General features: G+C 59.9%; 1 protein-coding gene across 1 annotated transcript; it reads left to right on the top strand.

The window, feature by feature from the left end:
* Nucleotides 1–5,166: 5,166 nt before the first annotated feature.
* On the top strand, nucleotides 5,167–13,460 carry MSANTD1 (Myb/SANT DNA binding domain containing 1). Its single transcript, XM_036852121.1, has 3 exons — nucleotides 5,167–6,770; nucleotides 10,474–10,749; nucleotides 12,150–13,460. The coding sequence occupies exons 1-3, from the start codon at nucleotides 6,517–6,519 to the stop codon at nucleotides 12,388–12,390; spliced, it is 771 nt and encodes a 256-aa protein (XP_036708016.1). The 5' UTR covers nucleotides 5,167–6,516; the 3' UTR covers nucleotides 12,391–13,460.
* Nucleotides 13,461–21,072: the final 7,612 nt, after the last annotated feature.

Here is a 21,072-nt window from a genome sequence, read left to right as displayed (position 1 = left end):
CAGAGGACGCCCTTCGTGGCCGGGTGTCACTGCCCAGCCCTGGGGTGCGTGCAGCTCATCCATGGAACCGAGGGGACCCCTGCTGTCGGCGCGGGTTCACAGAGCTGCGCTCGGCCGTGTCGCAGGGAAACTCCTCCGGGGCCGCGTGGCGTGGGCCACTTCTCTGTGGTTTGCAGGTGTGGACTCAGTTCCATCTTGATAATGTCTCTTCCTGGCACGTGGCCTCGCTTTGGCTTTTGTCCCTCTGCGCTGTGGCCGAAACTGTAGCTCCTGGCCAGGGTGAGACTCAGGGCCATTCTGCCCACTGGAGCAACAGGCGGGGGTGTGAAAACCACCCCGAAGGCCACCAAGGCTCGCTGGGGAGCTCGGGGTGCCCCCGCGAGGAGGGGACCACGGGCCTGGGCATGCGCTCAGCAGGTGGGGGGGGGGCGCTCAGATGGTGGTGACAACCGGAAGGGGCCTGGAGGCTTCAGGGGCACTCTTCCCCTGTGCCTGGCACTTTCTAAAGCAGCTGAAGCAACCCACTTCCCTCGAGCGCTTGTGGGAGCATCTGGCCCCAGACAGTCACTGCAGGGTGACCCCTGGCCCTGGAGGATTGTGGCCGTCGTGGACCTGCCGAAGGCGGTTGGGCTCTGAGCTCAGTGGGGCCACCTGCCCGTCCTCGCTGCCTCGAGCCGTGGCGGAGTGGCCATTGGCAGGGGTTTGAGCTCATGCTGCGCCGCCGCCACTGTCCCCGCCGTCCCTGCCACGCTGGGCACCAGCAGGGCTGTGATGGGTGCGTCCCGGAGCCTGGCCCAGACGTGACTGTCTGCGAGAGGAGAGGGAGGTCTGGCGTGAGATGTACATTTTAATTTTTTAAACTGCTACAAACGTTGTACTTACGAATTAGAAGAAAAGAATTAAGCGATAAATTGCCGGGTGAGGCCTGCTTTGCTTGTGGGGAGCCTAGACCCCGCGGGGGGAGGCAGACGGTGCTGCCACACCAGCACGAGCCCAGCGCCTCGGTCAGGGGCGGGTGGTCGGGTGGCTGGCCGTGCGGGGCTGAGGAGGCGACCCGCGGACCACCTCTCAGCGGGCCTCCTGCCAGCACGCGCGGCCACAAAGGCTGCAGCGGTTCTGTCGGAATCTCCCAGGGGCCGTGGGATTTCGCCCAGAGCCCTCCCCTGGAGGGGTGGTCAGGGCTAGCACAGGTTCTGGGGGGCTCACTCGGGGGCCACGACCTGACTTCCGAGCCCCTCACGGTCCAGCTGCCCCTTCCGCCTTGTTGGCCATTGGCCCCCGTGCTCCTGGGCGACAGCGTGAGTCGATGCTGCCCTGTCCATTTGAGCCGGTGAGTTCTTCCCGCCTGAAATGCTAGCTCCTCCTGGAAGGCTTCTCCACTCAGCTGAGTGGGCACCGTCCTCCCCGGCCCCCGGGAACCCCGGTAGTGAGCGTCACAGTCATCTCGGGGTGCTGGTGATCGCCCACCAACCTGCAAACACAGAGACCCTGGGCCACGGGCTGCCCCGGGCAGGCGCTTCACAATGTCTGCTGAAGTCCCCCCAGTTCTGGGAAGTGGGCGGCCCCGAGCCTGGCCGTGATGGGTGCCCAGAGAGACGGCCGAGCATGGGTGGACTGGCCCCTGCCTGTGGTCACGGCCGTGGGACCGCACACGCCTGCAGACAGGGTGTCGGGATGTGTGCAGGCGCCGCAGGTGCGGGCAGTGTTGGCAGGAAGCTGCTTGGAGAGCGTTTGGCTGCTGGGCCTCGTGGACGGGCCGCACGGGTTCGTTTCCACCTGAGTTGCTCTACGCGTTTGGGAAGGTCACGTCACCTCCGCAGGTGTGTCTCCTCTGCGACACACCCCCAGGGCCCCTTCAGCTCACCCTTCAGAGCTGCCTAAGCTCTACCCGCCCCTCCCTGGTTCAGGCGAGGCAGCCAGACCCTGGCCGGCACACCTGGTCCACCTGTTGTTTCCAGAAAGGAAATGTCCCCAGATCCCCTGGAAAGAAGCGACGGCATGTCCCCCACTCACCCGCCAGCCACCGCGCACAGGTGCCCTCGGTAAAGGGCAAGACCCCTTTTGTCTTCAGAGGAAGCCCTTGCTTCCTGGCCTGACACCTGAGAGCCCTTCTGGGTCTGGGGGTGCCCGGCCCAGCCTCGCCCCTCAGGGTAGCCTGGCCATGGGCCCAGGCGCTGCCGGACGGGGCATTCTGCCAGGGCCCGGGGCCTGTGGGCACAGGGTGGGCCCACTTTGTGGGGTCACCAGGGCTCTTGGGAAGCCATGAGGGTGTCCTGCAGTTTCCACGCGCCTGGGGGCCTCAACAGCCTGGCTTCTCCACCTGGATGCCTCATCCCCACTGGCCTTCCAAGCAGGAAACCCGGGGCCCGGCACGGCCACGTCCTCCAGGGGCCTGACGCTCCCAGGCCTTCACCCTGCGCTGTGGATGGGACGGACCACTGGCCAGGCCTCCACTCACCCGGCCCAGGCGGTGCTCGGAGCCTGGCTGGCCCAGTGGAGCCGTCGGGTCAGGGTTGGGTTCTGCCTGCTGAGGCGGAGGACTGCAAGTTACGGGTCTGGGCTCCCGTGCACGCGGGGAAAGGATGGTGGCGCCGGCACGGTCGTCGCCCCCTGACACCAGGGAGTCCATCCTCCCGCCCTGCCCTCCTTCAGCTCTGCCCTGCCCGCGCCCGGGCCTGGACCCATCTCGCCCACTCCCTGTGCTTCCCTGCCTCTGCCCAGCTGGGGAGTCTTCCTCGGCCAAACCCCTGCCTTCGGAGACGGGCTCAGCTCACCGCTGCCTGCTCCCAGGAGGTGCTGGAGGCCCCTGAGGCCCCTTCCTGCCCTGAGCCCCCGCGGGGGGAGGCGGAGGCCTGTGCCGAGGTTTGCAGCCCTGCCCAGCCGAGGGCATGCAGGGCCCACCTGTGGGGCCGCTGGGAGCTGGGCCTGCCCTCCCCTCCTGCCTGGCTCCTCCTTGTCCTTGGGCCGAAAGTGAGGGCTCTGCTTCAGGGAGCGTCCCCCGGGCCCCCCCTCTCCAGGGCTTCCGGTGCCCCTGAAACCTGAGAAGAGATGGTTGGAGCCCAGCCTTTTACCCTGACTCTCCTGGGCGTGTTGGCTGGGGGCCTAGCAGGGGGTGTAGATGCCTCCTCTGAGCCGCCTGGCTGCCAGGACCCTGAGCAACGGGCAGCGATGCCTGTGGGCCACAGCTGCCCCGCGGAGGCACTGGGACCCGCTGTCCTGGGGTTGACCAGGCCGGGTGCCCTGGGGCAGCAGCTTTTCCTGATGACGATTCACCAGCCCCAGCCAGGCCAGCACACGGGCCTCTGCCCTCTCCCAAAGCTCCAAGGAGGGTTTGGGTGGGGGGAGGGAGGGGCAGCGGGTAGGGCCGCAGGGCCTTGGAGGTGCAGCCTCCGGCCGCATGTCTGGCGGTGGATACTTGTCCAGAGAGGACGACTCCTGTGCTCTTAGCCCCACTGTAGGTGAGGACGGGCTGGGGGGCGGGGACAGCCGAGTCACAACCCGAGTCGGTGGAGCTGGGTCTGAGACCCTGAGCCGGCTTTGCCTGCCTCTCCCTTGGCCCCGCTGCCCCTGGCGCTGGGATGCACTGAGTCAGCCCTCTCTGCTCTTGGAGTCGTGGTTGAAGAAAGGTCCACCTGGAGGATGGTCAGGGTTGGCACGGGCTCTGGGGGACACAGAACCAGCGCTAGGGCCACTTGGTAGGTTGAATCCTTCATCTAGGGCAGGGCGGGGTGGGGGGTGGTTCCTGGAGGAGGTGGGCCTTCCGGTCACTCGTTCACTTGGCAAACACTACTGAATGCTCTGTGCCAGGTACCCAGGCCGGAGGAGTGCAGCAGTTGTCAGCCTTCCTGGGCGGTGCTGTGTGGTGTCCCTGTGTCCCCAGAGAGGGAGGGGCCTCCACCAGGAGCTGATGGCAGGGCCGGGCCCTGACCCAGGGACCCCTGCTGCCCTCCCCCTCTGCACCCCAAGTTCTGACTGCAGGGTGGGGAGGGAGCCCCAGCCAGCCCACCCCATCCTGAGCACCTCCCCTCCTTCCGCCTAGGGCTTCAGCCCGCCTCGCAGGGTGTCAGAGGGCAAGCTCTGGGCACGTGGGTGCGGGGCGGGGGGCGCCTGGGCAGAGACTCGGGGACGCCTCGCATCCCAGGCTCAGCTTCCCTGTCCTGGGACGGCTCAGGCCAAGATGCTCCTGTCGTAGTCAGGCCCGAGGAGGGCCCTCTGTCGAAGGTGGAGGTTTTCGGCCTGGACTTTGTGAGCCCTTCCCCCCGAGTTCAGGCCACCCCAGAACCCCAAGGATGCCAGGCAGGCTCACGGATGGGCACGCTGGCCTGTGGGCCTGGGGGTGGAGCGGGGGCACCACGTGGCCATCGTGGCCCGTCCAGCAGGTGTGAGGGCTCTTGCTGGCAAGGCACCTGCTTGAGTTTTACCTTCAAAATGTTCAGTCCCGATGCCTTAGGTGGCCCTTCTCTCTGCAGCCCCTGCAGGCTCCACCGCTCTGGTCTTCTGCCCGGCTAAGGCTTGGTCCCCTGGCCATCCTGGTGGGCGCTCAGCCCCTAGGCCCTGCCGAGGTGGCGGCCCATCCCCAGCCTGGCTCTCAGGCCCCGCTGTCCTGCCCTCCCCGTTACAGCCCCACCACCTCTCACTGCCCGTCCCGCACGTGCTCTGGGCCGGGCGGCCTTGCTGCCTCCCTTGGCCTGTCCTTCTGCAGAGCTCTCCTTCATCCTATGCTGCACCACCCGGCTGGTGCTGGAGGTCAGTGTTGCTGTCCCCTGAGCCTCAGTCAAACACTGGCGGAGGCCTGCTGAGGGTGGGTGGCCGGGGACCCCAGCCAGTGCCAGGGGTTGCTTTGTCCAAGGTCAGCGTTGGTGGGCCTCCCAGGAGAGCCAGGAAGCAACGGGGGCATTTGCCCAGGACCATGGGCAGAGGAGGCGTGATGGTGTCCTTCATGAGGAGCCTGGCGGCCACTGCACAACACAAATCAAACCCAGCCCCGAGCCAGCCTGCCTGGGTTCAGAGCCCAGCTTGGCTCCTTGACCACAGCGTGACCTCACCTTTGTCCCTCAGGCTATTCATCTGGAAACTGGGAATAGCAGCAGTGCCAGCCTCCCTCACAAGAGTGCTGTGAGGATCAAAGTAGAAAACACAGACGTACCAGACATACTGCACTTAGAACAGTGCCCAGCGATCAGAGAGTGCTTGAATTCTTATTACTGTCACCTTAGCAAGCGCCACAAAGCTGGAAGGCAGAAAATAAATGGCTGGCTCAAGGAAGGTCCAATTTGCAGGAGGGAAAAAGGGAAGAAGGACCAAAGTGTATTGAATAGGAAGACTTCAGAGAGGAGCTGATGCCAGAACAGGGTTTTGAAGAATGAATAAGAGTTTGCCAGTAAGTCCGAAGGTGAAGTCTAGGCAACCTGCTGGAAAGGGAGGGGAGTTACTTGAGGTCGGTCCTTTGTTCATTCCTTTATTCAGCAAGGCTTCCCCACGCCGTTTCCTGTGGGGTCCTGGGGTACAGGAGCAGCCCACCCAGCCAAGTGGACCAGGCAGGTCTGGGCGTGGATGGTGCTGATTGATGCAGGGCGGTCAGGGCTGCGGTGGGGCTGCCCATGGTGGGAGGGGTCCACACCACCTGCTCCCAGCTGCTCTCTGGCCTCAAGCGCTGTGCTGGCTCCTCAGCCGACCCCACGTCACCCAGGCCAGCAAGCATCCCGCCTGCAAGGAGGGGAGCAGGCAGACAGTGGCCGAGCCAGGGGTCTGCTCGGGGCCGGAGCCCTGCCCCCGCCCAGCCTGGCGGTGGTGGCGTTTGTACCGCAAGTGTGAGCGTGTTGGCCGGAGGATGGCTGTGCGCAGGGCACGCAGGTGGGTGGGTGTTGGTGCACACGCACGTCTCTGCGGGTCCCCGAGAGTGTGTTCCTGTGTCATTCTCCCGGTCTGTCTGTCTCTTCCCCTCCCACCCCTCTGTGTGCCGTCTCTCCTCCTCTGGGTCTCCCTCTTTGTTTGCCTACGTCTCCTCATTTGGTTGCACCCCAATCCCTCACCCGGGGCCCTCCCTGGGCCCCCGCCTGTGTGAGCCGGGGCGGGGCAGAGGCGGGGGCTGCGGCCTGGATCCCACCTCTCAAGAGCCCGGTCTGCCCAGCGGAGGTGCCTCGTCCGGTGGCCTGGGCCGGCCAGCCTGGCAACAGGGCTGGGGCGCCGGGCAGGGCCGGGAGCCTGGGCCGCCAGTTTTGGGTCTGGCTCACTCAGTGCAATATTGATGGCCCGTCAGGGCAGCCCTGATTCCTGCGCTTTCAGTTAAAAGGTTTCTGTTGTTGTAGCTTATGCAGTTGCTCTGTTGCTATGGAAACGTGACATCAAAATGACGTTTCCCGTTTAAAAGCTTTTAACTAAATTCCTGCCTGTCAGATGTAGGCCCCATTTTGAGCGAGGAGCTGCCTTCCAGGAGCGGGGCTCCCGCCGCCGTGGTGCGCAGGCCCCACGCGGCCCGGCCCGAGCGCGCTCTGTGACCCCGCAGGTGCCCCCGGCATGGCAGCGGCCGAGGTGCCCGGCTACCTCGTGTCCCCGCAGACAGAGAAGCACCGGCGGGCCCGCAACTGGACGGACGCGGAGATGCGCGGCCTCATGCTCGTCTGGGAGGAGTTCTTCGACGAGCTGAAGCAGACCAAGCGCAATGCCAAGGTGTACGAGAAGATGGCCAGCAAGCTGCTGGAGATGACCGGCGAGCGCCGGCTGGGCGAGGAGATCAAGATCAAGATCACCAACATGACCTTCCAGTACAGGTAGGCCCGCGGGCACCGCTCTCGCCACCACGGAGCCCCAGGGCGCCCCAGGCTCGCCGGGCAGGCGGTCCGCACAGGGACCCCGCCCCCCCCCCCGCCCCGGCCGGGACATCCCCGGAGCTGAGTCAGGAAGGTGGGGGGTCCTGGCTTTGTGTAAGCGAGAGGGGACCTGCAGAAGCCGTGGGGGAGGGGAGGGGGGAAACCGAGGCACAGGAGGGCCGGGCTGGGGCTGACCCCGGCTCCCCGGGCCTCGGCCAGGGCACCACCCCCCAGGCCCGCGGGCGACTCCCACTCGGCCCCCCAGGCTTGGCTCTGCTCCCCAGGGTGGCGGGTGCTGCTGTGTGGGCGGGAAACCGAGGCCGGAGGAGGCTCAGCCGCCAGGCCCGCGAGCCGGCCTGTCCTGCCGCTCTGTCTTCTTCAGCATCCGCTGAGCCTGCTGTGAGCAAAGCACAGCGCTGGCCTCAGGGCTGGGGCGGGGGCGTGCAGGGCTCACGCGGAGGCCCCGAGTGCCCAGGAGGGTCCGCTCCCCGGAGGAGGCCCCCTGCCCTGGCTGCCTTGGGAGGAGCCCGGTCAGGGCCAAGCACGCGGCTCCGGCAGGGGCAGCTCTGGCGTCCGGGACGGAGCCCTGTGGCCCCACGTGCCCAGCACCGTGGAGTGTGAGGCCAGGCCTATCTGCAGGGGGTCACGGTGAGGAGAGGGTCACAGGGAGGGCAAAGGTCAGAGGTGTGGAGTGGGTTCAGGGCAGGTAAATGTCAAGCAGGAGCTGGGCTCTAGGGAGAGAGTGTCACCGATAGCACGGGCCCTGGGGGCGGCCTGGCAGCCCGAGAGCCTGTCAGTGTGCAAGGGGGTGGGAGGGTGCCGTCTAGGGGGCCGTGCAGGGACCCAGCTGGTCTCAGCCCAGGCCACCTTCTGGCCCTCCTAGTGGCCGCCGTGGGCAGGGGCACAGAGCTGGGTGTGGACGGGGCCCCGCAGGTTGGCCTCGGGCACCTTGAGCCACACCGTGGGTGAGAGGACCCTCACCCCGACTCCCACGCCCACCTCGAACAAGCAAGGAGAGACCTCACCCCTCCTGGCCTGTCGCTCCCGGCCCGTCTGGAGCCTGGGGACGTGCAGAGGCTCCCCAGGGCCCTGGGCAACCAGAGGCTATTTCAGTTGCATCCATTTAACTTTTTCTGGCCCTTGGAGGTCCTGAGCCTGGCCCGTCCAAAGGCCCATTTCTGACCCCCAGCTTGGCCCCCAGCCAGGCCCCGGGGCGGAAAACAGGTGGCTGCTGGGGTCCAAAGGCATCCGAGTCGCTTAGGTAAAGTCTGTCAGATTCCAGCCGCCGGCTCCAGGCGGGAGGGCCGAGTTGCGTGTAGGCGCACCTGCCCCCCGCCCCCCGGTGAGTAGGGGGGCTGCGGAGGTGACGCAGGCTGTCTTACGGGGCTCCTGTCTGACTCCGTAGCTCCAGGGCCCTGACTGGTGTCTAGCCGGGTCATTCATTATTTATCCTGAAAGCTTCTTCAGAGTCCCAGGGGAGGGATTCTGTTCCATTCCTGGAAGAGGGATGTGGGCCCCAGAGGCCACAGGAGAAGAGGGTGTGGCTGAGCGGGCCCAGGGCCCCCTCGCAGACAGCACTTCACAGTTTAGGAAGCACTTGCACGCCGTGGTACCTGTCAGCTCCCGTTCACCGATGGGGAAACCGAGGCCCAGAGCAGGAGAGGGACCTGCCCAAGGCCACACAGCCCCTCACAGGCCAACGCTTTGGCTGCATGACTGGTTCTTTCTCTCTCCCCCCGCCACCCAGAGCCTCCCACAGCAGAGACTTTGGTTATTTTTTCACGACAGCTTTTTTTTTTTTTTAACAATCCTTGTGTATTTATTTATTTTTATTTTTTATTTTTTTGGCCTCACCACAGGGCTTGCGGGATCTCAGTTCCCCGACTGGGGATTGAACCCGGGCCCTCGGCAGTGAAAGCGCGGAGTCCTAACCGCTGGACCTCCAGGGAAGTCCCAAGACAGCTTTTTATATATTAAGATTGTCGGGGGAATTACCTGGCGGTCCAGCGGTTAGGACTTGGCGCTCTCACTGTCGCGGCCCGGGTTCAATCCCTGGTTGGGGCACTAGGATCCCGCAAGTCACTCAGTGCAACCGAAAAAAAAAAAAATGCTGGTTAAGGAAGCCTGGGGGTGGCCTGGTTCCGTGGGGGATGTTTTGTTGGCACACCGTTCAGGGGCTCCCCGTGCCGGGGCGGGCCTTTCCTCATTTCTCTGAGGAGTAAGCTGGCTTGAGTTGACAGAACAAGAGCTGGGGGGGCCTGCGGAGGGCCTGGAGGGGAGCCCAGGTGGGGGCCGGGCCCCGGGCACCATCGTCCACCCCCTGTGCCCATGTCCGTGTCGCCCTCCGCGGGATGGACGGTGGTCCGTGGTCAGGAAGACAGAGCGGCCTGCTCGTCCCCACGTGGCCTGTCCCTGGCTTCCTGCTGAGGACACTCTGCTTGAGGGCACGTCCCGCCTGGCCCGCCTCTGCCTGCTGCCCTGAGCCACACACCTCCGCGGGGGGGCGACTCTTTCAGGTGGTCAGCTCATTACCTCCAGCGGCCACACCCTGGCAGGGATCCCCTTGTCAGAGACAGAGGCCATCTGGCCACGGGGCGCTCTTTTGCTCAAAGGCCACCCCACAGCGGGAAGAGCGAGGGGCAGGAACAAGGGGGCTGCAGGCTGAGGCTGGAGGCCCGGGAAACCCTGTGACCTCTTTCCTGGCCTGGCTGGTGCTGCCCAGCTGTCTTGCGGCCGCCTCTCCCCATCCCTCACCTCCCAGGGGACAGCCAAGGCCCAGGGACCTTCAGGGTCTGTCTGCAGGGGTGGGGAGCAGGATGCAGGGCCTCGGATGGGCTCAGGCCCACAGTGGGCAGAGCTGTGCAGTGCAGACCCTGGGCCTGGGGCCCGAGTGGGGATGGGGGATGTCAGGCAGTGTGGGAAGGGACCCCGTCCGGCCCAGCCCCGGTCCTCCTGGTACCTTCAGCTGAGAATGAAATCTGACAGCTTGCTGTTTGCCAGGCACCAGGCGTTGTCTTCTCAAATCTTCCCGAGAGTGACGGCCACGTGAGGAGCTTACTTTGATCATCCCCATTTTACTGATGTGAAAATGGAGGCTCAGAGAGGTTAATGGACCTGCTGATGGTCACACAGCAAAGCGATGGAGATGAGAGACAGACTCAGATGTGCTGGACACCGAGGCCTGTGCTCTTACCTTCTGAGCTTCTTGCTCCCCAGGGCGTCCTCTTTAGAAAAGCACGTTTATTATATGACCGTATTTTACGTTTGCATTACACATTATATTACATTTTATTCCCATGTTGGTATTATACCATATATTTGATTATTGCCGGTTAACTTATTAAAAAGCAGTATTTGTTCATTGCAGAGAGTTTAGAAATTCCAGAAAAGCAAAGAGAGGACGAATGAGCCCAAGGTCCCGGCACTCACACTGGGGCACGTGCATCCTTTCCAACATCCAAGGCGGTGTAGGTCCCGAGCCTGACTTCTTGCTGAGTCCCATGTCACCTTGGCCCTGGGGCCTGGCCGATTTTTCTGGGGAGGCCTGACTGCCACGTGGCTCCCCCAGGTCCGGAGCCCCCGAGTGCCCCTCCGCCGAGGGCCGGGCGAGGCAGGGCCGGGAGCAGCTGTTTCTCACCCTTGGCTCTTGTGTCTCTCGTTTCAGGAAATTAAAATGCATGACAGATAGCGAGTCCGTCCCGCCCGACTGGCCCTATTACCTAGCCATTGATAGGATTCTGGCCAAGGTCCCCGAGTCCTGTGATGGCAAACTGCCGGACGGCCAGCAGCCGGGGCCCTCCACGTCCCAGACCGAGGCGTCCCTGTCGCCGTCTGCTAAGTCCACCCCTCTGTACTTACCGTATAACCAGTGCTCCTACGAAGGCCGCTTCCAGGACGATGGCTCCGCCAGCTCCTCCAGCTTACTATCCCTTAAGTTCAGGTAGTGTGTGTGCTTCCCTCTCTTGCCTCCACACCAGCGGGGCAGGGGGCTGGGGGCCGCGAGGGGGCTGTCCTGGCGGCGGCATCCTCTGCCGGCCCGGGCCGGCCGCCGAAGCCTAGGCAGTGTGCACCAGCCCCCAGGGGCAGGGAGGCCAGAGACAGGAAGGCAGGTGGTTCCCGAAGCCTGGGCTGTCGTGTCCACAGACTGGGTGCATCTCCTGCTCCGTCACCGTTTAGCTGTGTGGAAAGTCCTTGATCTCTCTGGGCCTCAGCCTCCCTCTGTGAAATGGGGATAAATCAGGACCTTCTCCAAGGAGGGCTGGGGTTAGAGGCGAGCCCTCCCGCCTGCCCTCGGCTTCTGGCTCTTGCGCTCCCCCTACCCCAAGCAGACCATGCCCTGGGGTCCCCTTCTCCCTGGCCTGGCCGGGCTGGCTGGTCTCTCAGCACCGGGGAGGGGGTATCAGGCTGAGCCTTCAGGGTGTCCTCGGAGCCTGGCTGCAGTGGGGGGACGCAGCCCCTCTGCCGTCTGCGGCGTCCTGCCAGGCCTGTGCTGACCCCGCCTCAAGATGCCCTCAGTCAGGTGTGCGGGAGACACACCCCTGTGGTGTGGGGGCCGGGGAGCCAGAGGAGGTGACGTTTGGGCTGGGCTTTCACGGGTGAATAGGAGTTGGCCAAGGGGGGGGAGAGGGCAGGAAGAGTGTGGATTTGAGCCGTGGCCCTGCCTCCCCTGAGCCCGGTCTCACGTCTGTCAGACGGGGGTTAGGGTGGGGTGAGGAAGGCATCTCTGGGGGCCCCTCCAGTCTGACACCCCCAGTCTGGGGGGCTGCTGCTCGGTTTGTTCTCAGTAAAAACCCCAAACAGAAATGCCTTTGCTGGTGGCCAGGCCGAGTTGCAGGGAAGTCTGAGATTTACGGACAGTTGTTTCCATGGATTGAGCCCAGTTCCCAGACTGACAGCTGCCCCGGGCGTTGCACCAGGACCGGGACGTGGGGCTGTTCTCCCTCTCGGGGCCAAGCTCTGCTCTCTGCCCCTGAGGTTGGCGCAGTCAACGATTCTGCACAGAAGCAGAGGGCCTGGGCTCGGGGACGGGCAGGGCCTTGGGGCCTGGTGGGGTTTGGCAGCTAGCTCCCTGCCCACCCGTGGGGGCCGGTTAGACCCGGGATGCCCCACCCCCGAGCAGAGAGCCCAGGGCATGCCCACCCAGCTCAGCGGGTTTGGGGGTGCTCTCGTGGCAGGGCCCCCCCACCTCCTAAGCCTGCCCCCCACCTCGTGGTGGGAGGGCCCGGCCCTCACGTGCGTGGACGCTGGCCCAGCTCCCCGTGTGCCCGGTGGCGGCTGGGAGGGTCGGGCAGGGCCCGGGCTCTGCGGCCAGCCATCCACACACCGGCGCTGTCCTTCCAGGTCGGACGAGCGGCCCGTGAAGAAGCGCAAGGGACAGGGCGGCCACTTGCAGAGGAAGAAGCTGCGGCTGCTGGAGACGATGCTGGAGGAGCAGCGCCGGCTGAGCCGCGCCCTGGAGGAGACGTGCCGCGAGGTGCGCCGCGGGCTGGACCAGCACAGCCTCCTGCAGGCGCAGGGCCTGCAGCTGCAGGAGCGCATGATGAGCCTGCTGGAGAAGATCATCGCCAAGTCCGGGGTCTAGGCCGCCCGCCGGCCCCCCGCCGCTCCCGGTCGGGCCTTCCCTCCCAGCGGGCCGGGAGCCCCCAGAGCCTCAGTCTCCAGCATTAAAGCCCCCCGGACACGCGGCCGGGGCCCCGGGCTCACTGCAGGGTGGCTCCCGGGAAGAGCGTCCCGGAATCTGCTCTCCAGTATCGTCCCTGTCGACGGTACTCGGAACAGCTTTCGATGTTAAACGTGTCATTTTCATCACTGCCTGGAAGCGGAGGTCACGGTGCAGCCTTGGAGGGAGGCGGCAGGCGGTCCCTCTCAAGACGAAGCAGGTGGACGCAGCGCGGGGGCGGGTGTGTCCCCCTCCCTGGGTCTGCTGCATCGGCCCCGAGAGCCTCGGACACCCGGGCCAACCCCAGAGGCCCGCACCGCCTTCAGCGGCCTTTTCATCTGTCCCTCCAGGACGTCGGGCATCCCGACGGCGCTAATAACAGCGGTGACCCTGCCCGCTGGGGACATCCTGCCCTGTTCCACCGTCTCTGCCCAGGGACGCGGCGGGGACGAGACGAGGCCCAGCCTCGGGGAGCTGACACTCGGGGGGCAGGCAGGCGAGTGAGTGGAGAAGCCGGGTAACAGCGGGTTGTGAAAGTGCTGGCAGGGCAGGGCTGGGCTGGACACGGGCGCACATAGCCGGCAGCCGTCCAGGAGCTGCCTCCCCGGGAGGGAGAGGGGCTGGGGGTGGGAGTGTCAGCACTGCCAGATCTGCCGGCAGGAAAACCCCTCCAGAGCCCCCGCACCCCCCGTTCCTCCTGAGTCTCATCCGGGCCCAGGTGGCTGAAAGGAGGCACCACAGGAGAGCTGGGGGTTACATTTTGTTCAGGGCCTCCCAGGGGACGTAGCCTGGGACGCCGCCACTCCGTAGCTCTGAGGACGCTCTTCCAAAAAAGTGGGGAGAAAGGAGCCTCTTGATATGTGACTTCTGGTAGGAGATATGGCAGTCAGGTCCCAGTAACAGGTCACAGCTAGTCACAAAGAGCAGACGTCTCAGTTAATGGCTGTAGCGCTTTTCTCTGTGTGGGAAGAACCGGATTCATTAAAACTCTTGCTGAGATACACGTCTGCCTGTCCGAGGGCCTGATTGTTTGTCCAAAGCACAGAGTACCCCGTCACGGTCTTCACGTCCTCTGTCTGCAGTGTGGAGGGCTTCGTCCTGTCTCCTTTTTTGGGGGGTGGGGGCCACGCCGTGTGGCGCGCGGGATCTTAGTTCCCCGACCAGGGGTCAAAGCCGTGCCCCCTGCGGTGGAAGCGCAGAGTCCTAACCACTGGACCGCCGGGGGAGTCCCCATCCTGTCGCCTTGATCCCCTCGCAGGGTGCACCGTGGCTCCACCCCCGTGCAGCCGGGTGACGAGCGGAAGCCCTCCGTTGCTCTCTGTTTTACAAGGAATGTCTGCTTCGCCCCTGAACTACAAGTTGCTGCCACACAACAGGGTTCTGAGGAGACACAGTGGGTGGGTTAGTGACAGGTGACTTACGGGGTCGAAGAGCTCCTTCTGACTGTGGCTCAGCAGACTGTTAGGATTTCTTGTGGGGCTGCAGGGTGGGGAGTGGGAGCCGGGGCCCTGCGGGAGGCTGCCGCGGTCTCACTGTGTGACACCCACCGGCTCATCCGAACCTCCAGGGCCCCTTGAGGGCAGCCAGGCCGTAACCAGGGCTCTGCTGGTGTCAGAGCACCCCGGGTGAGCCAGGTGGTGTAGACGCCTGTCTGCTGGAGGGAGGGGCTGGGTGTCCTGTGCAGCGCAGAGGGCGGGGCCGGGAGGGCAGGACGGCCCACCGGGATCCCCTCAGAGAGCACATGCTGTGGCCTCAAACCATTGCACTTTGGGACTGAAGAGGTGGTGTGTCTGGGGAATGTTTACCCGGCTCTGCAGCAGGGGTGGAGCCCTGCCGTGTCAACCTGCAAGTATTCCCACGAGCCCCAGCTGCCAGGAGTGCGCTGCCGGGAGTGCCCTGCCGGGTGTGCTCTGCCGGGTGTGCCCTGCTGGGTGTGCGCTGCCGGGAGTGCCCTGCCGGGTGTGCCCTGCCGGGAGTGCGCTGCCGGGAGTGCCCTGCCGGGTGTGCTCTGCCGTGTGTGCCCTGCCGGGTGTGCGCTGCCGGGTGTGCCATGCCGTGTGTGCCCTGCCGGGTGTGCGCTGCCGGGTGTGCCCTGCCGGGTGTGCCCTGCCGGGTGTGCGCTGCCGGGTGTGCCCTGCCGGGTGTGCGCTGCCGGGTGTGCCCTGCCGGGTGTGCTCTGCCGTGTGCCCTGCCGGGTGTGCGCTGCTGGTGTGCGCTGCCGGGTGTGCGCTGCCGGAGTGCACGGTGGCTCCCATGTCCACCGCAGAGGCCCAGAGCCTGGAGGCGCCTCATGTTGAAGGCCTGTGTTTGGGGGCTGCCCTGGCGAATTTCTAGCTCTTAGACAAGGCACCAGCACGAGAGCTCACTCAACCAACGCTGGGCCCTGGCCAGGCTGGGCCTGAGAGGGTCTGGATTGAACCCCGACAGCAACCGTCCCCATCAGGGTGGTCATGCCCAGAAGTCCCCCAGGAGGGGGCGGATCGAGTCATGTAGCAGAGTCTTCACCTTAAACATCTTTGCGTTCCTAGAATCAGGGTCATGAAGTATTAGTATTTCGGAAACTGCGAGGCCTCGGTTACACGTGTAATTTTGCATTTTTTGCATTTGTATTTAGAGGTAATTTGGTCTGTTTTCTTTTCCCTGCTCTCCCATCAGCGTTTGTAATTAATGGCCCCTTCTGCGTCCTCGATGGAATCAGCTTATCCCTGTCCTTGGTCTGGACAGAGCCATTTAAGGTCCAGCGGAACTCAGCTGAGAACCACCCAGGTCGCGCCCTTCATAAACAATGTGTCTTTAGCCACTTTCCAATGTCGTCTACAGTTATGGTCCGTTAAGGAAGGAAAAGTGGTGCTATCAGTAAATGCTAAAATATTTGATAAGATTCAGCAAACAACATGTTAACACTGACAAGTAAAATCAAGAACCAGACAATGTGCTCACTTTCACCATCATTATTTTGTTGTCTTGACATTTATCGCTAATGCATTAAGACAAACAAAATAAGCAGGATAAGAGACGAAATGAAGAAATTAAAAATACCTTTATTTTCAGATAATATTTTTATATACCCAGAAAACCGAAGTACAGAAAAGATCAAGAGCACTTTAAACTACCTTAAACCCGTTAAATATGAGGATGGAAAAATTCACAGTTATGATTCAAAGCTGTAGACTATCTACAAGTGAATTTAAGCAGAAAGGTATAGGATTATATGAAGAAAACTATTCAGTCTCATCAAAAAATGTAAAACAGGCCTCCCGCCTTCTGAGATGGCCCACACTCTGTCTGTGGAGCGTGCTTCTTCCAAGGCTGTTCTCCCCTTTTGAGACAGACTGCATTATGTCTATGGAATGTGGATCTCTCTAGATAACTCCACTTCTTACCTATCCAAAAAAAGAAAATTTAAAACAATATCTGAGCATGTGGAGAGACTTACCATTCTCCCAGAAACTCCAAAATATAATGTAATTTTATTAATGTAATCCCCAACTTTGCTCTCAATAACACTGCACTTCTTTGTTTTGAAATGGATGGAATTATTTTAAAATTCACATGAAAAAGGAATAGGGCAAAAGCTCCGAGGCCGATGAAAGTGGGAAGACGCACTCAGCTCCAGGAGGCACTGGGAAAATATGAAATTAAATGCGAACATGCATTTCACACTCGTGAGTTGGGGAGAACGTCAAGAAACGAAGACTCGGACACGGCCGGTGGCCACATAAACTGATGCAACCGTTCCGAGGAGCCATCTGGCATTTCCTAGGAAAGCTCATCAGCCGGGCCGTTCCCACACGTGCCAGCCCAGGGCTGAGTTCTCAAACCGGGGCCTCAGGACCCCCATAAATAACACTCTTCAAAATTATTGAAGATGCCAAAGAGCTTTTCGTTTATGTGGGTTCTAACTGCCAATATTAATACCTGTTAGATTACCTTACTAGAAATTAAACCTAAGATTTAAGAAATAGTCACTGCAAAATAACAAACTCACTACAGTGGTAACCTAAGTAACAATTACATGGAAAATATGTTTTTCAAAACAAGAAGTTTAGCGAGCAGAGTGGGATCATGTCACATTTCCTCAAATCTCTGGCTTCAGAGAGGTCAGCGTCCACTGTGGCACACGGCTTGGTTGGAAAACGTGAGAGAATCTGGGAAATCCAGGCTCACATGGTTACACGTTTGGGAAAGAAAGGAAGGTTTAATAATATCTGCAGGTCACGGACGTTCTTCCTCGTGACGACACCCAAACTCAACAAGCGGTGGTCCCTCTCGGGCTGGTTGCAACGTGGAATCTGAAATCGTATCAATGAACTTTCCCTTCTGTCTTATTGGAATCCATCTGTCCGTCCTGCGCCTGGACCAGTCCTTATCCGCACTTGTTCCTGTGACATCACACGCGGGGCATTTGGAAGATAACAGATCACCAAGCAATGCAGGTGACAGTCATGTATCAAAGTGTCACTTTTGTGAATATCACCATCAGTCTCAGCAGAAAAGTCTTTAGTTTGGTAAGTTGGAGAGCTTATGGTGACGGATGCAGGTTTTTCAAAATCCCAGTCTTTGCATGAAAGCTTGAATTTTATTATTGGTCACAAACACTCCGTTTTCCTTGAAGGGACAGGCTCACTTTGTCGTTTTCAAGAAAATGTCTGCCAGGTCTGAATAATCAGAGCTTCTATCAGTCCTTCTTTCAAGTAAAAAGTTGTTGCATTAAAATGTGTGTGTATTTTTCAGCCAGCAACTCAAACAGCTGCACACGTGCTTTTTCCCAACCTCCCCTCAGGCCCGGAACTGAAGTCCTTTGTGTGTATCTGCCATTTGGTCACACGGCAGATTAAGCCGTGGACTCAAGGGCCAAGATTTGATAGAATTAACCCTTCTCCAGCAGGTGCTGCCTCTGAGGGCCCCAGGCAGCTTTCTGACACTGTCTTCCGGAGTGTTCCATTGGAACCGTGCTAGCCAGAACTCCTCACCGCATGTGGTCCCAGGGTCAAGGGTGAGGTTGTGTGAGGCTGGGAAGGTGGAAGTGAAGGGGAGGCCAGGATGTTCTGAAGGCCGCGGTGGCTTGCGGTCATGGGCGGTTTAGGGGCAACGACGCAGCAGGGGGAGAGACACAGCTGCCTCAGCTGTTCCAGTTTGTCTGGTTGCAGTGTAACTGGCCGCGTGAGCCATTTCAGGGAACTGGTTCCACGGCATTTTGGGGGCACCTGCTCAGGTTCAGGTGCTGTGATACTGTGTCCCTGCCCTCGAGGAGCTGAGGACAGACCTCAATTCCTTCATTCAAATCTCTGCTGTTTGGTGTCGAGGTTGATTCAGGTTTTCCCCTGTAACAGACAATGCACCGAAGACCCTCCCTCCCCTCCCTCCCCTCCCTCGTGGCAGAGCCTGCTAAAGGCCCATCAGTTTCCATGCTTTCCTTCCTCAGTGACAAAATGCTTATATTATTCTGGGCAACAGTGTTCCAACTAAATCTGACCAAAGTTCCTTGCAATTTAGGGTGACAAGTAAGGCATCTGAGGAAGTTAGGTGCAAATTCTAGGAAACCTCCTTAAGAAAGTAATAGGCAGGTATGTGGGTTTTTCTTGCCCTTTCCCCACTTTCTCCTGTTTCCTGCCCAGCAACAGGGGAGATGGAGGAGATGTCTGGCTCTCCAGCAGCCTTCCAGGACTATGAGGCCCTCTTGAGGATGAAAGCCACAAGCCCAACAGAGCAGAAAGACTGAGGGCCCTGGCATCTGCCTGCACCATGAAGCTGCTGTGTGAGCCTGGCTTCTCTTATGTGAGAGAGAAATAAAATTCCATCCCACGTCAGTGTTATTTCCAGCCTCTGTTTTTTGCAGCCAAACGCAATTTTTAACAGAGAATTTAGTACCAGAAAGGGGAAAGGGTATTGGCAACAGCAGCTCCTAGAACAGTGTGCCGGCCAAGTGGAGGCAGCTGAATGGGGGACAGAGGGGTCACGAGGGCCTACCCATTGCCGCTGGAAAGCCGGTGACACGTGCCATGTCATGGGGATTGTGTGGCCAGACTGCCACCTGGCCCACCTTAGCAGGCAGACACGCAGAGGCAGGATGGCAGCGCTGGGGGGGGGTGGGGAGGAATACATGCAGAACCCTGGTGAGAGCTGGGCCCTTCTTGGCACCTTGAGCAAGACCCCAACAGCAGAAGGGGAGCCCGGGGGGCGCGCAGCGGCGTAGGGCCAAGGCCCCCCACACCATGCGTGTACAGGGTCCCCGAGCCGGGATAAGGGAGGCCAGGAGGGCCGCGGGTGTGGGCGGGGCCCCGGGGACCTGGGCTGCTCCTCAGCTCAGAGGCCACAGTCAGCATGGGGGCCTTGCTCCCCGGGGAGGGCCCGGCACACAGACCCTGCCCTCCCTCCTGCTCCAGCTGCCGTCTCAGCTGCCGTCTCATTTCACATCCGCAAAATTCCCTCAACGCAGGCCTCGCCCCCCAAGCTTTCCACCAGCTTCTGGAACTTTCCCATCTTATTACACCGGTGTGTTATTACTCCTCCACGGCCGATTCCTCGCTAATCCGTTGCACCACCCTCCTCCTGTCAAGCCCACAGCTCAGGCTGCCAGGGGTCTGGGGGCCCGCCTCTCCCCAGCTGCTTCCCCCGCAGGCCAGGAGCTCAGCGCACAAGAGCCCATTACTGTTGAAATTTAGATTCCGGCTTCATGCCTGACCCCCACCTCCCTCATTTTCAAAAACGCCTTTGTCTTTTCCTGTTCAGAGAACTTTCAAGAGACCTTCCAAGTTCTCAGGGAACAGTGCGGCTCCCAGGGTGCCAGCTGGCATCTCCTGCAATTATCCTTTAATTATAGGGACAATTTTAATTTCACAATAATTAGAAATATCAACTGCAGCTCAAGCCTTCAAAACTAATGGAATTTTAATGGGCAGCTGCTCAGGTTACAGCCAAGGATAGTAACGCTCCACCACCGGGCGGAGGGGGCGGCTGCAGGCGTCCGTGCAGGGGGCGCAGGGCGGGCTGGCCGATGCTCTGGGGCCGCCCTGGACCCTGGGAAGTGATGGGCGCACCCAGTCCTGTGGAGTAGGGCCTGCACCCCAGACTTTGGGCCCCAAGCTCAGTGTATTTCCCTCCTGAAGATGCATCCCGGGCCCAGGTCCGCCCACCGGCAGCCCACGGCGCGCTTGGATCTGAGCTCCTTCCCCCCGCCCTGGGCCAGAGCCCACCCCACCCTGGCACCCACAGGGTGGGCCACAAGGAGCTTCCTCTGAGGGATCTGGGAGTCGTGACGCTCACCCACTCGTGTCTCTCCTCTCAGGACTGCAGTCCAGTGTCTGAAAACAATCTTTTCACGTGTTTGGTCCAGTTTTCAGTTGTTTGAAGTGGGTGGGCGTGGGTTGGGGGGGTGATTCCATCCAGACCTGTGACACCACCGGGGTGGAAAGTATAAGTTAATGGTGCCTTTAGGTGGGCAGAGGTTTTGCTTTTGATAAAATCAAAATTACCTAACATTTTTCTTTTATGGCTAGAGTTTTTGTGGCCTAAGAAATCTTCACCAAGGTCATGAATTTATTTTCCCATGTCCTATTCTAGCAGCTGTGATGATGTTTGGATCTTTGATCCAACTCAGATTAATTACTGTGTATGATGTGAGTTAGATATCAAGGTTCATTCTTCTCCATGGTTATCCAGTTACTCCAACACATTCCCCCATGGAATTTTTCTGGTGCCTTTGTCAAAAATCAATTCACTGAACACGAGTGGGTCTAATTTCTAGACTCCGTTCAGTTCCGCCGGTCAAATGTCCACATCATCATGATTACTGACTGTAGTTTATAGAGTCTTGAGGTCAGATAGTGTGAATCTTCCAACTTTACTTCTTTTCTGAAATTGTTTTGTTTACTACAGATCTTTTGTGTTTCCTTATACATTTTAAATCAGCTTGTCAGTTTGTATCCAAAAAAAAAGCCTGCTGAATTTTGATTGACACAGCATTGATCTGTAGATCAACTTGAAGAGAATTGACGTGTTGCCAATCACTATTGAATCTTGCAGTTTTTGAACGTGATGTATCTCTCTCTCCCTTTGGAGAAATCTAATGCATACTTTATTAAATCTATTCCTCAGTATGTAAATCCTCCAGTTGTTTGTTGGTAGTATATAGAAATACAACTGATGTTTGTATCTGCAGCTTGCAACCCTACCAAACTTGCTTATTAGTCTAATAGCTTTTTAAATAATTTCCTTAGGACTTTCCAGGTTTATAACCAGGTTTTCTGTGAATAAAGGCAGTTTGCTTCTTGTCCTGTAATGTGTATGCCTTTTATTTTTGTTTCTTGCTTTATTCCTCTGGCTGGGACCTCCAGGACCATGTTGAAAAGAAGTTATGAGAGTGCCATCATTGCCTCATTCCTGAGCTAAGGGGGAAAATAGTCTTTTACCAATGAGTATGATGTTAGCTATAGGTTTTTCATAGATGCTCTTTATTAAATTGAGGAAATTCCCTTCCATTTTTAGTTTGTTTAGAGTTTTTAATCACAAATGTGTACTGAATTTTGACAAGTGCTTTTTCTGCATTTATTGAGATAATTGCAAGATTTTTTTCCTTTGTTTTGATAATGTGAATTATAAGGG

Source organism: Balaenoptera musculus, chromosome 5 (genome assembly GCF_009873245.2).
Source record: "Balaenoptera musculus isolate JJ_BM4_2016_0621 chromosome 5, mBalMus1.pri.v3, whole genome shotgun sequence".
Taxonomy (NCBI): domain Eukaryota; kingdom Metazoa; phylum Chordata; class Mammalia; order Artiodactyla; family Balaenopteridae; genus Balaenoptera; species Balaenoptera musculus.
Note: the sequence above shows the minus strand (reverse complement) of the source record. Positions and strands in the feature narration are given on the sequence as shown.

What these genes read in the sequence shown, in the direction of transcription:
- MSANTD1 (XM_036852121.1), top strand. Translation starts at nt 6,517, where the DNA reads ATGGCAGCGGCCGAGGTGCCCGGCTACCTCGTGTCCCCGCAGACAGAG. An exon ending in AACATGACCTTCCAGTACAG is followed by an intron (nt 6,771 to 10,473) that starts GTAGGCCCGCGG and finishes CTCTCGTTTCAG; the next exon opens with GAAATTAAAATGCATGACAG. An exon ending in TTACTATCCCTTAAGTTCAG is followed by an intron (nt 10,750 to 12,149) that starts GTAGTGTGTGTG and finishes CTGTCCTTCCAG; the next exon opens with GTCGGACGAGCGGCCCGTGA.